At 50.2% G+C, this 14427-nt stretch overlaps 6 protein-coding genes across 6 annotated transcripts; 2 read left to right on the forward strand and 4 right to left on the reverse strand.

Annotated features, from left to right (window-relative positions):
- Nucleotides 1–162: 162 nt before the first annotated feature.
- COCSADRAFT_197701 (uncharacterized protein) lies at nt 163–3167 on the reverse strand (the record flags this gene model as incomplete). The annotated part of the gene is made up of 9 exons (XM_007699559.1): nt 163–709; nt 763–1198; nt 1255–1501; nt 1770–2089; nt 2142–2346; nt 2372–2434; nt 2484–2558; nt 2606–2716; nt 2770–3167. The coding sequence occupies 9 exons, from the start codon at nt 3165–3167 to the stop codon at nt 384–386; spliced, it is 2181 nt and encodes a 726-aa protein (XP_007697749.1). The 3' UTR covers nt 163–383.
- A 196-nt stretch (nt 3168–3363) lies between these two features.
- COCSADRAFT_112360 (uncharacterized protein) lies at nt 3364–5868 on the reverse strand. The gene has a single exon (XM_007699560.1). The coding sequence runs from the start codon at nt 5819–5821 to the stop codon at nt 3629–3631; it is 2193 nt and encodes a 730-aa protein (XP_007697750.1). The 5' UTR covers nt 5822–5868; the 3' UTR covers nt 3364–3628.
- Nucleotides 5869–6122: 254 nt separating this feature from the next.
- COCSADRAFT_137559 (uncharacterized protein) lies at nt 6123–7765 on the reverse strand. The gene is made up of 2 exons (XM_007699561.1): nt 7358–7765; nt 6123–7309 (listed from the first exon to the last, which is right to left on the reverse strand). The coding sequence occupies exons 1-2, from the start codon at nt 7692–7694 to the stop codon at nt 6300–6302; spliced, it is 1347 nt and encodes a 448-aa protein (XP_007697751.1). The 5' UTR covers nt 7695–7765; the 3' UTR covers nt 6123–6299.
- A 1289-nt stretch (nt 7766–9054) lies between these two features.
- COCSADRAFT_158343 (uncharacterized protein) lies at nt 9055–10576 on the reverse strand (the record flags this gene model as incomplete). Its single annotated transcript, XM_007699562.1, has 2 exons — nt 9055–10366; nt 10419–10576. The coding sequence occupies 2 exons, from the start codon at nt 10574–10576 to the stop codon at nt 9055–9057; spliced, it is 1470 nt and encodes a 489-aa protein (XP_007697752.1).
- A 691-nt stretch (nt 10577–11267) lies between these two features.
- COCSADRAFT_34775 (uncharacterized protein) lies at nt 11268–13184 on the forward strand. Its single transcript, XM_007699308.1, has 4 exons — nt 11268–11429; nt 11491–11722; nt 11772–12883; nt 12933–13184. The coding sequence occupies exons 1-4, from the start codon at nt 11381–11383 to the stop codon at nt 13136–13138; spliced, it is 1599 nt and encodes a 532-aa protein (XP_007697498.1). The 5' UTR covers nt 11268–11380; the 3' UTR covers nt 13139–13184.
- A 396-nt stretch (nt 13185–13580) lies between these two features.
- Nucleotides 13581–14391, forward strand: COCSADRAFT_158345 (uncharacterized protein; the record flags this gene model as incomplete). The annotated part of the gene is made up of 2 exons (XM_007699563.1): nt 13581–13670; nt 13723–14391. The coding sequence occupies 2 exons, from the start codon at nt 13581–13583 to the stop codon at nt 14389–14391; spliced, it is 759 nt and encodes a 252-aa protein (XP_007697753.1).
- Nucleotides 14392–14427: the final 36 nt, after the last annotated feature.

The following is a 14427-nucleotide window of genomic DNA, read 5'->3' on the forward strand; positions in this document are numbered from 1 at the left end:
ATGAGTGGATGTAGGTAGTTGGAAGACGTGACGCGTTCACGAAAACGGGTGTTCACGTGCCGCGCTAAGTGCCCACTAGCGTATGAACGACGAAGCAGCCCTTCTATTTGAGAATGGATTACAAGCGAAACAAAACACATTCAACTACATCTGGCACATGTTCTGATAGTTGTGTGATTTCATGGGGAAAGATCTGCGGGTAGATCCAATAAAATATAACAACATACAGGAATGAGCGCTATGTAACATAGTAAACACTTTAGCATCATTTTCTCATAAGATGTGTCCAGCAACGATCTTCATATCGTTATATTGGAACTCTGTAGAACCATCGAGATCCGGGTATCATATGCCTGTACTTGTATTCTTCTTGTCGTGAAGTATCAAGATTCTTCACTGCCACCCCTGCTTACTTCTCGTGCAATGAACGCATCAGGATCCACCGGACAGCTCTTGACATCTACCTTGTGCTTATCCGCCCATGCTCTGACTTTTGCCTTGTTGATAACGGCATCTGCGCCGCCTTTCTTCTTCTGTTCGAGAACGTCCATCATCTGCAAGGTTGCAATGATGTCCTCGGGCACAATGTACGTCTTTTCGCGAAGTTCCTGCACGGTGACTGTCTTCTTAGACGGACATGAGAGGAGGGTACGAGCAAGTGTTTGTGACCAATAGTGGTTGTAGGCAATGCGACCGAGATCGGACAGCGCTGTCGTGATGTTAGCACTAGTCGGCGTGTAAGACACACCAGGAATGGCTTACGCTTCTCAGGACCACCCAGCCTCTCCTCTCGCCTACTCATTTCGTAGCTTGCACCCATCAATAGCTGACCCAATCCTTGCTTTTGCCACGGTGGGAAGACTAATATACATGCGAGATTATTATTGTCCCAACTCATCTTCTCCTTGCTGAAGAAGCCGACGACCTGCCCCTGCGCCCCGAATCCGCTTGGCGGTGCCTCATTCTCGAGAGTGGTGTTGGGTATGCTAGGTGTGGGATTGTGCGCAACTAGGAGATAGTACAAGAAGGTCGTGACGTCGTAGAAGACCGATTTGGTGTCAAGGAAGAGCTTTGCAAAGAGCGATAGGTTCTGCGCATAAAGCTTATTCTTCTCGCCATCGATCTCGTATAGGGAATAGTTGTCTTTTGTATAGACGTTAATGCCCGGGGGTGGAGTGTTACGAAGGGGACATGCTTTCTGAGACGTATCAGCTCAACCAGTCTTTCTGAACCACGAAAGTCCTTCAGGCGTACCAGATGGCCCAAGAAGCCAACGAGCTCCTTGCTATACTTGAAGCACCACTGGCACACGTAGAGCCGTTCGACGCGCCTTCCCACCAGCTCTTCTGGGTAGAAGGACGGGTACCATGGCTTGATCAGCAGCGAGCCGAGCACAACCTCGAGGACGTTGGGGCCCGTAGGCGGTTTCTGTGAGTTCTTGAGTGCGGGGGTGGTGGGCGTCGATGTCATGGAGGCTACATCGGGGGCCATTGAACAGGTGCTGACGCGCAGAGGGCTCGTTTCACATGCTGCTATGCTGCCGTGGGGTGACGCGGAGCCCGCAAGCATTGTTAGCGCGACGCGGCTGCACGTGACCGTGTCTTCTCATGTATGCAGTACGTATATTTTATCTACCAAGGGCAACGACCATCATGACCCCTGAAAGCTACTTCCTTATATTTCTCCATAATGAACTACGAGAAAGACCTTTTGCTCAAAAGCATCCTGATATCGAACCTCGCAACCACGCCATCGGCACCCTCGCTCACTTCTTGTGTGGACTAGCTGGCGGGGTGAATATCCCCGAAGATCTCGTCGTATCCTGCATGCCGCACTGGTACGAGTGCAGTGCTTTCAGTACAGCCTTGTTCTCCGAGTAGTAATCGCACGCATCCTTGTCTTGCATGATCGCTGGCAAACGAACGTGCAGCTGCAGGATGATTGCATTGCGGAGACCATGATCCAATTCTGGGCCGACGTCGCTATAGATCTCTGCAGCCAGATAGACAATAGTCAGAGGATCTTGAATGAATGGAATGCGATCGATGATCGTCTTGGAGGCTTTCTGCTTGATTGATTCGAGGTTGTACTGCACACGTTGTCAGAATTGTAAACCATGTGAATTATGGAGGGAGCTTGACCTTATCACATGCGATGAAGAGGGCCAACAAATCGCGCATGATACAATCTTTCTCAAATGCGTTTCGGAGCGCAAAGCTGCTAAAGATTGATCCTGTGGTTGGGTTGGACACTCCATATATCTCCTTGAGCATTGTGCTCACGGTCTGGCTGTCCTCGGGCAGTGTGATAGAACGCTGGCTGGTTTCCTTCAGAACGTTAGCAGGGCTCAGGTGCCTTATATGGTGCACACATGTCTCTTACTGCAAATTTTCCATCGCAAACCGTATCGAAGTACTGTGATCGTGTGCAGAGCCTAGCTGCTGTGTCAGCTACATAGACAAAATAAGAGACATGATGCTTACAAGACGCGATGAGCTTGAAATACCCTACCGACAGCGATGATGGTAAAGTCGGTACACTTGCCAGTCTTGTAGATACTGCGGCTGTTAGTTGACAATCTGAGAATTTTAGTTGAAGTATTTACCGGGCCCATTCTGATGTGTTCTCGTTCAGAGCTGCCACCCATAATTGACATTTCTGGTTGGTATAACCCTCCTTCTCCATGCTGAAGTCGGTACGGGCCAGTACAGCATTGCTATGTAGTTGAATCAGTATCGCTCGAGTATGGGTAGAAAAGGCGATACATACGAAGCAGCTTCATGAACTTCAAAGTGAGAATTGCCAACCGTGGTGGCAATCCGCCCAAGCGCATGTACAAAGTCCCCGGCGTCCGCACTAGTCGTGAAGTACAGGTCGATCTGCATATGTGGCATAAGTACGCAAACTTTCTTGCATGAGTTGTTGAAGCGAGTGCAAACTGCGCGCGCCTTGGAGACCTGGAAGAAGACCGGCTCCTCAGTATCGGGAAACTGTGCCATCACGGTAACACCAGGCTCGGTCTGGTACACAAGTCCAAACTCGGAGTTGGTACGATCGAGCACCAGCTGCGCTGGGCCTGAAGATTTGACATCGTGAATGACGGTAAACGATTGTATTGACCAGGTTATCGGGCCCTGCTCATCAAGGGATGTGACAGAAGAGGTCATGGCTGCTGAAAGACCTGGATTTTGCAGAATAGCAAGTTACACAAGATTGGCTACAGAAGCCTTGAGAGTGTCAATCACAGTAGGTAATGAGGTTTGGTTAAACGCAGAACTGGAGTATGTTAGAGTTCTATCAACGTATATGCTGGTGAGATGGTGCCTGAGTGGTGAGAGGTGAAACCCTGATAGGTAAGTGAGTCCACAGCATGGTTTCTGCATCAAGATGAGGTGAAAGAGCCTTCACTACGCACTACTAACACTTAAGGTAGCTTATTGAGCGTGAAAAAAACCCTTCTAAAAGCTTAGTCCCTAGACATCAACAGCACGGCTACGGCAGGAATCGTCTAGATGATTGTGATTCCCCTAGCAACCCCATACATGAGGATCCCAACGATCCCAAACATCGGCATCGAATCATTACTTTTCAAAGTAAAAAAAACTTCTCACCTAAACCACCGGCCCATCTACCTCTGCCAACTCTCCCACCCCTCCTCCCTCCATACCCCACTCTTCCCCCCTTCCTTAAACACCACTCTCATCCCATCCACCCTCTGAAATCTATCCACAGCTTTGCACATATCAACTACACTAAGCGCCGCGCCCATAACCGCCGTCAGCGCCTCCATCTCCACGCCCGTCTGCCCCGTACACTGGACTTTAGCCTCAATCTTTACACCTCCGTGTCCGTCGGAGAAAGGAGCAAGTTCGACGCTGACATGTGTGAGTGGGATGGGATGGCACAGGGGAATTAGGTCTGGGCATTTTTTCGCGGCCATGATGCCTGCTATGCGGGATACGCCGAGGACATCGCCCTTTTTGGCGGTGTTGGAGCGGATGAGGGAGAGGGGAGTCGGGTTTGTGAAGTGGACTGAGCCGATGGCGATGGCGGTGCGGATGGTATGCTGCTTTGTAGACACAGATACCATATGTGCAGATCCCGAAGAGGTAAGGTGTGGTAAGTATGGTGCTGGTGATTCTTTCTCGTCGTCTTTTTCCTTCTCTTTTTGCTGTGATACAAGGTCGCGAGCTAGTGGTGTAGATCGCGAAGAGGTCGAGTACATTTTGCGCGCAGTGAAGTCATGAGGAACTTGGCTACCCAAATCCTCGTGTAGATTTGGTCTCTTGTTCGTACTTGAGAGTGTTGCTGGTATCGGCCTGGCTTCTGCTTGTCCCTGTTGTGATGGCACCTCAGACTCCGTCTCATTGGTCAAGAACCCCAGGCCTTCAGCTTGAAACTCATCCCAGTTCATCACTCCCTCCGCATCTCCATGCATTGCGCCCCTATTCTCAAAGACTTGGTGCCACCGCACTGCCATTCGTTCCGCAGCTTCGTTGCCGAGATCGTGATCGCGAATCATTCGATCAAGCACAGCTTGAATTCGCCCATCTATAATGTCTTTCTCTACCTGACCAATGCTGTTGAATCGCGTTTGCCATTTCTTTACCAGGATCTTGAGCCATGTCTGCAACGTCGCTTTGTTCTGGCTGGTCCATACATCATATGGCAGCGTGTCGATACGCGGATATGAGCTTTTGAGGCGCTGAGCCATTTCGAAGACATATGATTGGAGTTCTGGAACCGGTCCCTCAAACGTGACAATGAGATTCTCGTCAATAGGAATAAACCCGGCAGCGGGAACCTGCAGACGTAGGCTATCACTCGGCCTGGATGGAGTGAAAGTGACCAGATTCATGTCCTTGCCATTTGTGTCTTGGTCTTTGTCTTCGGACTTTGATCGAGTCAATACAGATACCGAACCTATTCCAGGCTTCTGCAGTTGTATAGCGGCACCCTCCTTTGCCTGTGCTGTTGCTCGTATGCTCTCGGAATCAAGACCTGTACTTTGTAGCTTTGGCTCCCCCCAGCCGTTGCCAACCCTCTTCACTGCTTGATCGAGTATAGCGTCCAAACTCTTCGAAGTCGGCTGATTCTTCTGATGATTGGTTTCCACGGGTTTGGGAACCCTCTTGGCCTCCCGCTCTTCATTCTCTTGCTCTTCAAGCTGCTTCAGTAGCAAACGCTTCTTCGCCAACATCTCTTCCTTTCGTGTTCTGATTTCTTCCAGTTTTTGAGCTTGTTCGCGAATTTCGTTGACTTGTTGCTTATATGTATCAAGCAGTCGGTCGATCTCATCAACCTCTTGCACCTGCCTGATAGTATCTATTGTAACTCCGCTCCACTTTTCTGCACTCGGTTCGGCCAGCTTCTTCTGGTTGCACCGTGTTATGCGATCTTGCAACTCATAAATCTTCTCCTCAGTCTTCTTCAACGCCCTCTGGATCTCAGACGGTATCCTGACCTCCTCTAGGAATGCTTTGAGATCAGTCATTATTTCTGTCTGGCGTCGCAGCTCCGCATCCTGACTCTGTTTTGCTAAATATTGTCGTGTTCGATCGGCAATCGATTGAGCGTCATTCATCAGCAGTTTGTGGCTCACTTCCTCTGATCCCTGAAGCACGGATAGCAGCTGATTATGGGCTTTCTTGTTGAGATATTTGAATCTTTCACCACTGCCAGACTTGAGCTTCGCGTCCGCAACCATTCTCCAGTACATGTCGTACTTTTCATCGGTCAAACCATACTTCTGTCGCACTTCCTCAAGGTTCGGTGGTAGAGTGGCTCTTTGGGGACCGAACTGAGCAACAGATTCCAACATTTCTGCGTATTCGACACCATGCTTGACCGATACCTTAACAGGTAGGGTTTTCCTCTGGGGTCGCCCTGCAAGTGGCTTGGAAGTGGAGAAGGCTCGAACAGTGTTTGTAGACTGCAACGCTGTGAAATGCAGATGCGGCATTGAGGTTTGAAGAATATTTGACGCTGGAGGGAATATATGGGATCTCTCTGCATTCGGAAGCAGGGTTTGTAGAGGAGACGGTCGCCATGAATCTTCGTCTGCAAATGGCTCTTGACCTACATTCAGTCAGTAATGCACATCACACACACAAAAATGGTATGCAGACATAAAAGGGTATATCATTCGAATATGTAGTCGGGCACAATGATGCTCTAAGCGATATTATAGACTCACAATGAAGAAGAACGCTCAAAACGCCATTCATGCAACGACCGTCATACCACAACAAGCCTCCACGCGATCTGACATGATCAAGAAGAGGAAAAAGGGACCACAATCACCCACCAATTAAGATCATGGGCCTATTCTCCATGTTGGCGAGATCGTTCAGATCAGCGTGCTTTTCTGCTTTGCGCTTTACAGCTGCTCCTACAACTTCGAGCAATTCGCGTTCTCGCTGGCCCCAGCCAAGTATAGTCTCATCGCTCAGACGGCCCTCATGACGGTCCATTTCGATTTGCCTGATACGTTCAAATGCTTCTTGGTCGATGGGTTCACCGTTGTTACCCTGCCGCAGTACGTCGCGCAACGATACCTCGGCGTTTCCATGTAGGCACACCTTCAGATTGCCGTCACTTGTTATGCGTAGTCGATTACAAGAGCCGCAAAAATCGTTGGTCATGCTTGTAATGAAGCCGACCTTGCCTACAAAGCCAGGAACCTCGTACGTCTTGCTCGTGTCGTTCTTATGACCAGGAACTGGCCTGAGTCCTGGATATTTTACCCGAATGATGTCCAACATTTCTTGGAAGCTGATCATCTTGTTCTCACTCCACTTGTTACCGCCAAAGGGCATGTATTCGATGAAGCGCACTTCGATGTCTTTCTCGCGGCCCATCTCGACAAAGGGTAGGATCTCCCGCTCGTTCAGGCCACGCATGACAACACAGTTGACCTTGAGTTTCACGTTTGCTCCCAAATTGTTCATCTCGAGTATGCGGTCGATCGACTTCATGACCGCATCGAAGCCTTTTCGCCTCGTCATGATCTGGAACTGAAACGGATCCAAGGTGTCCAGACTCAGATTGACACCTGTCAAGCCAGCCTCGACCATGGCGTCAAGTTTCCGGTGCAGCGATATGCCGTTGGTGGTGAGTGCGAGCTCGCGCAGGCCTTTGGGGCGCAGACTACCGATTTGCTGCATGAGGGGCACTATGTCGCGGCGAACGGTGGGTTCGCCCCCGGTAAGGCGGATCTTGGTCACACCTTGCGACACAAATAGCGATGAGAGGTAGAATATTTCGGGTGTGGTGAGCATGTTAGCGGACGGCGATAGCGGAACGCCCTCTGTCCTTCGTCAGTCAAATTTTTTGTCGAGTCGTGTTCAAGGCACACCTTCGGGCATGCAGTACAGACATCGCAGATTGCAGCGCTCTGTAATGCTGATGCGCAGATAGTCATGCTGCCGGTTGAACGTGTCGGTCAAAAAGGCAGAGAAAGGCTTCGCATTTTTGATTGCTGCTCTCCGGTCCTCGCCGCTTGATCGCTGCGGTGTCTGTACCGGGGAGATGCCTGGGAGAAACTCGGAAACTGGCTCGCGTGTTTCTGTATTTGTCGCAATACATCTTGTCCGTATGGCGGAGATGGGCGATCGTGGAGATAGTTCGCCACGGCCAGCGACTCTTCGCAATGTTTGGGGACCCGCCCATACCCTAGCCATGTGCACCATCATACCGAGTCGAGTCTGAAGGAACCGTGCCCAACATCTGGAGGGGCGGACATGGGAAAGCTATATAAGCCAGTAGACATAGGGCGGAGATGACTGAGATGCGAACTGCTTTAGTGGGCTGTCCGAGGTCCATGCAGGGATCCGTAGTCGCACTTGGCAGCATTACTAAGGATTGTGCTCGCAACTGGTGGGGGATCCTCGCCAATGACAGTCTGATGATAATCGTATTCATTGAAGTCTGTTGCCACAGCGCTGTAGCCTACCTGTTGTGCAGAGTGGCATGTTCTCTCGAAGGCTGACAGTGCGCAAAAATAAGTTTCGTAACACGACGCAACAATTCCGGCCTTGCCCCTCTGTGCCTATCTTCTTAATTATGTACAGTACTCTCCAGACACCACTACTATCCATTCGAGCAATGTATACGCAAGTATTACGTTCCCTTGTAATTTCTACCAACTCGGCACTTGCACCCGACACACTACATCCTTCGCCTTTCCCGTCTTTCATATTTCTTTACCAGAGCTTCGAATCTTTTTTTGCCTCGCTGCGACACAAATTGTAGCCGGACATTGCATTGTCTCTGTAGACTTGCGCGCACCGCTATCCGCTCGGCCTTGACTTTTCCAGCCAGTTTCCTTTGGGTGGGCATGCAATACTCGCTGTGCGTCATCTTGACAGGGGCACCACGTGTGGCCAGCTGTTGTTGATGATCCTGGCCGTGATATCTTCTCGTAGTGGGCATGCCTCCTCGCTCCCACACCATCTCAGAATGCCACTCCAAGCAACTCCCGCACGTGACCTTCAAACATGGACCTTCATGGTCGATCTCATTCTTCCGCTTCCCTGTCCGTTTTCGTTGTATACCACCGTAATGAAAGCGGTAAAGCTTCGTATTACAATCTCTGGTTGTACTTATCCTGCGGACAAATCTCTTTTGTGTTGTGGACTGATTGCTCTGGATACTAGAAGGGTTGTAGGCATTCCAGATGTGCTTTGGTATGATTAATTTTAACCCCATGATAACGTCTGTGGCTACAGATAGAGGACTACTCTTTGCACAAAAGCGATGATGCGATTCAAAAAGCATTTGTCTGGTCGGCTTGCTACACATACTATGTATATGTGCGCAAGCGGCTGTCAGTTTCACGCTTGTTGTTTCATTTGCTTCTCATTATTATCACCCGCGTGACAAAGGATGAAGTACTTCCTGCGACTAACCAGACATTGTATGGAAGATGGACTCAGTAGAACATCTATGTGGAAAAAGTCAAACAATGTCTTTGATTGAGTCTATGAATCTTGAAAATGCAACGATGCGACCATCCGCTATGTAGAATATGTGCAATGATTGCGCTACCGATTCTTAATCATAACACCTTTCCCATAGTCCACCATTTCGAGCAAAGCTTTGGCTTTCGACAAACTTGCTCAGCGTGCACTTCCCAAAACGGTCCCCACCACAGAACTCCAGTGGTTGCACACGATCGTTCACAATAATGCGGACTGACTCTTCTTTCTCGCCCTTGCACTGCAGCTTCTCGACATACAGGCGGGCAGCGAACGGAACTGTCCATGCAGCCGAGTAGCCATGAGTCTGCTTAGTGTCTTCAATCGTAGTATTAGACAACACCTTGGTCTTGTTGTACAGTCCAAGCGCAGCTAGAATACCACTAATGTCATTGTCGTGACTAAAATCAGCGTATACTTTGCGGTCCAGAGGGAATGTCTTTGGATCTGAGTCAAGTGTGCGGTTCGTGTTGGTGTTGTCTTCGACAGGCTTCTTCGTCAGGCGCGCCAACAGCTCGTTGACGTACCCAACGCCTTGCGTAGGCCCAAGTGGGTTTCCTACACTGTAGCCGTAGTACTTACCCAAAGTCTGGAAGTAGTCATACTCCCGCCATTCCTTGTCTGTGAACAGCTTGCAAAACTCTGACAACTGCGCTGAAGGATGTGCAAGGGTGTCGAAAGGGCACATGTCCATCATATAGACAATAGAGGTCGCGCTAAGATTAGTACCGAGAGCTGAGTTGACGCGGTTCTGGATCGGTGGCACAAACTTAGCAGCCCACACCTGCTGCGCTCGGTCTCCCAAGCCATGGCTCGGCCCGCCCTCGAAAGCAGGGCAGATATCGTGAGACAGCGTGTTGTTCCAATTTGGGCCTTCTGGAATGACCAAATCAATCTTCTGAGGCTTTGTGTTCAACGATTGTGCAACACCCATGAGCCAGCGCTCAGCTGACTCTACGACACGATGCTGGCCACCAGCGCGCACAAATGGCGTGTTCTCGTCCATTAGCTTCTGGTACCGGCGATAGAAATGTGCGCCCGAGTTCACCATCTCCTGCCTTCCAGCATCCGTCAGCTCATCCGCGCCCAGTGTATAGTCGTAGTTCTTCAAGAACTTGAATGCATCCGGGTACGACGTGCTTGTGTTCTGAATCTCGGCAATCAGGAGGTGGTAGGCTATCGATTTGCCAAAGGTCGGGTCGCGGCCACCATGGCGGGAGAGGACGTTCGCAAAGGTGACTTCGCAGCCTTTGGGAGGGGCAACGTCTATTTCAGATGGCACAGAATACCATAAGGAATACTGGCCAAGGTAGTGTGTCGTCTTGGGGCTGCAACGGTAGCCCTCGTCGATGGTGTCGCAGGATTTTGAGGTTGAGAATGGAAATAAGCTAATGGGCAATTAGTGGAGGAAGATGGATATAATGATCAGATGGTGCATACTTGAAGAGCCCGTAGACGACTACACAGGCACCAACTGCCTGAATTGCACGACGACGTAGGCCTGTGGCTTCATTGTGGCGTCGCGATGGTTTTGATGTCGGCGGTTCCTTCTCGCTCATAGGCAGAGATGTATAGCTTTGAGGCCGGTTTACGCGCATCCTGTTCCAAGGTTGCGACATATACAGAGTGGTGGCGTATGTGGTAGTGTTGGACCGTCTTCAGCTAGACAAGTATGAGAGAGATGCGGAAACTGAAACCGTGACGCCTGTGCCGACCCAAAGGCAAGTCTCAGGACGCGCCAAGGCACCGTCTCTGCGGATTCGTGGCGAACAGGACGCGCAACACCATTGTCTGGAAAATGATGTGCGGCGATCCACGAGCGGTGGAGACCAACATGGTGCTATTCACGGGCAATGAGTTTACCCTGCTCTGGGCTGTCAGTCGTTGTGCAGGGTGTTCGTGCCAAGACCGCTAAGGCAATAGAATGAAAGCTTCGAGAAACCTCAATACTCCCTATAGACGTTGACTTTACCTTTTTGTCGGTGCTGGGTCAAATGCACATTAACGAGGCCCACAAACGCTCTTGACGCTCTATCGGCACTATGATACAGCGATGACCGTAGTGCAGCCCGCTGTCGGATAATGCACGCTGCGGAGCGATGTAACGCCGTTCGGTCAGCACCAGATAATCGGCAACGCGTCGCCTCATTGGCTATTACCCCATCTTTTGACTTGGAACATATCTCCCTATCTGTAGTAGGGTCCTTATCAAGCTTCGTCAAGCTTTAGCCATTCTGTTGGACATGCCCACTTCGGATAGTTGTGGCACTTGCAGCATGGCTGACGAAACTCGTCCCGTATCTCCGCTTTCAAGGGACATTGTTCTTCTTAAATAGTGTCGGCCTTTGCTTTCCGTTAACACGCGACCTTTTGACATTCTCAGTGCGGGCTGAGCAGACACTATGAGGTCCAGCGAGCGACAAACTCTTGACGATGAGGCCCAGCTGCAAGGTAAGTCTAGAACGACGTCATACTTCGGGGAGATATACATTGACTTAATCCTTCTACACAGCGCTTGGCCACAAGGGCGAGTTGCAACGCAACTTTAGTCTCTTGTCCATGCTAGGTCTGGCTTTCGCCATCCTGAATTCATGGACTGCCCTCTCTTCGTCGCTCGGGCTTGCTTTGCCATCAGGTGGCTCAACAAGTGTTATCTGGGGTCTTCTCACAGCCGGGATCTGTAACTTAGCGTTAGCTTCGTCGCTCGCCGAGTTTCTATCCGCATATCCTACAGCCGGTGGACAGTAAGACTCGGCCGAGCACTGATCTTGAATTATGCTAATCCAAGCAAAGATATCACTGGGTTGCTGTCATCACTCCAAAGAAATGGGTTCCACTCGCATCCTTCATCACTGGCTGGATTAATGTGTCAGGCTGGGTTGCCCTAACCACTTCCGGAGGGCTCCTTGCTTCGCAACTCATCTCCGGTCTTATTGCCCTTTGGCATCCAGACTTTAGTTTGCACTCATGGCAAGTCTGGCTAATCTACGTAGCCTGGACCCTCATTGCCTTTGTCATCAACGCCTTCATGAACAGCTTGCTGCCCTATGTCAACCGAACCGCATTTATCTGGTCTATTGGTGGTTTTGCAATCATCTGCATCACCGTCCTGGCCTGCGCGTCTCCCGACTTCGCTTCTGCTGAGTTCGTCTTCACTAAGTTCATCAACGAGACGGGCTGGCCAGATGGCATTGCTTGGCTTCTTGGATTGCTCCAGGGTGGATTCGGCTTGACTGGCTACGACGCCGTTGCCCATATGATTGAAGAGATTCCAAACGCTTCAGTCGAAGGCCCGAAGATCATGATCTACTGCGTCTGTATCGGCACTTTCACCGGCTTCATCTTCCTTACGGTTTTGCTCTTCGTTTCTGGAGGTGATGCTGCATCGATCATCTCAGCAGCACCCGGTCCACTCCTGCAAATCCTTTTCAACGCCACGAAGAGCCGTGCTGGAGCTACTTGTCTCTTAATGTTCCCATTGGTTTGCATTCTCTTTGCAGAAACTGCCATTATGACCACTTCAAGTCGCATGACTTATGCGTTTGCTCGTGACGGAGGACTACCGTTTTCCAAGTTCTTCGCAAAGGTGCATCCGCGACTTGGGCAACCGCTCAATGCACTGATTCTGGCGGCTACCTTAACCATTCTCTTTGGCCTGATCTTGATCGGCTCTAGCAGTGCTTTTAACGCCCTCATTTCTGCATCTGTCGTCGCTTTGGGCGTCAGCTATGCCATACCCGTTGCCATCAATCTTGTTCGCGGTAGAAAAATGCTTGGTTCCAGGCCTTTTGCTCTGCCAGAACCTCTTGGCTGGGTGGCAAATATCATTGGTGTCGCGTATACCATTATCACCACGGTGTTGTTCTTGTTCCCACCCACATTACCCGTCACAGCTTCAAATATGAGTAAGTGTTTTCTCGATATGCTTATAAGTGTTTATCTAACTGTGTCTAGATTACTGTGTTGTCGCATTCGGCATCATCCTTTTCATCAGTACATTCCAATGGTTTGTAGATGGGCGCAAAAACTTTACAGGACCAAGAACAGATATGGGGCTTGAGGTTCTTGAAGCTATGAGGGGTCATGAGGAGGATGGCGTGGAACCCGGGGCATCGAAAGCTGCCGATGATGAGGTGGATCCGCATACGATTAAGCCGTAGGTAAAACAGCCCCCATTCTTGAATTTTATTCTTTCAATATTAGCAAATTGTGAATCATTCGTGAATCTATCTCTCTATATCGTGCCATCTGTCGATCGTACAATGAGATTGTGAGGCGACGTTATTCCGCAGCGCATCATCCATTCGACCTTGTTCATCTTTATTCGAGCAAGAACCTAACGCTATCTCTTTCAAAGGAAAACTGTACTTTCATCATGCTCGCTATAGTTGATATGCCGAAATCGTGTCCCTTGTCCATATCTAGTTTGCCACACCGTGTAAGTTGCACGGAAAGGTTCCGCGACCAATTGCCGATGACGGGATGCGGAGTGACCCCGCGTCCCCCAAGCATTGCTAGCCACGAGGTTGCACCCCAGTAACTATTTATACCGAATTACATGTTTTTTGTACAAGAAACTCATTGTACAATTCAAAATTCATAATGGCTGCTACAAAAGTCGCTCTCATCACGGCGAGCTCAGCGGGGCTGGGTGCGCAAATAGCCCGGGCACTGGCGCCAGACTTTCGCGTAGTACGTTGAATAGTCAGTTTACACGCTGAGATATAGAAACTTACTAAGTCAGGTGATAAACTACTCTTCCAATTCAGACCGTGCGCAGTCCCTCATCAAGGAACTCACATCCATACCTGGCACTTCCTCAGAGGCAAACCCACGCTTCCACCTCGTCCAAGCGGACATGTCGTCTAAGCCGTCCGTCCAGAACCTCGTCAAAGAAACGCTCGAGAAAATGGGTCGGCTAGACGTCGTAATCTCCAACGCCGGCTGGACTCGCATGACGACCTTCACAGACATCGAGCAGCAAGTCAACGACGAAGACTGGGACAAATGCTTCACCATGAACGTCAAGACGCACTTGTGGCTCGCGTACGCCGCCAAAGATGCCCTGGCAGAAACAGAAGGCACATTCATCTCGACGGCGAGTGTCGCCGGTGTCAAGCCCAGCGGAAGCAGCGTTCCCTATGCTGTCACCAAAGCCGCGCAGATTCACCTCATGAAGAGTCTGGCTGTTATCCTAGCGCCCAAGATTCGCGTCAATAGTATCAGCCCTGGTATGCTGTTGACGGAGTGGGGACTCAAGTTCCCGGAGTCGAAGCGCAACGCTGCTATTAATAATACGAAGTTGAAGAGGTTGGCGACGGTGGAAGATTGTGCGGACCAGGTCAGGGTGTTGGCGCTGAGCCGGAGTATTACGGGGCAGAATATTTGTATTGATGGGGGCTCTTCGGTATAGTGGGTAGTATAAAGTGAGTGTATGGAGACTTTGTGT

The sequence above is a fragment of the Bipolaris sorokiniana genome (assembly GCF_000338995.1).
Source record: "Bipolaris sorokiniana ND90Pr unplaced genomic scaffold COCSAscaffold_4, whole genome shotgun sequence".
NCBI lineage: Eukaryota > Fungi > Ascomycota > Dothideomycetes > Pleosporales > Pleosporaceae > Bipolaris > Bipolaris sorokiniana.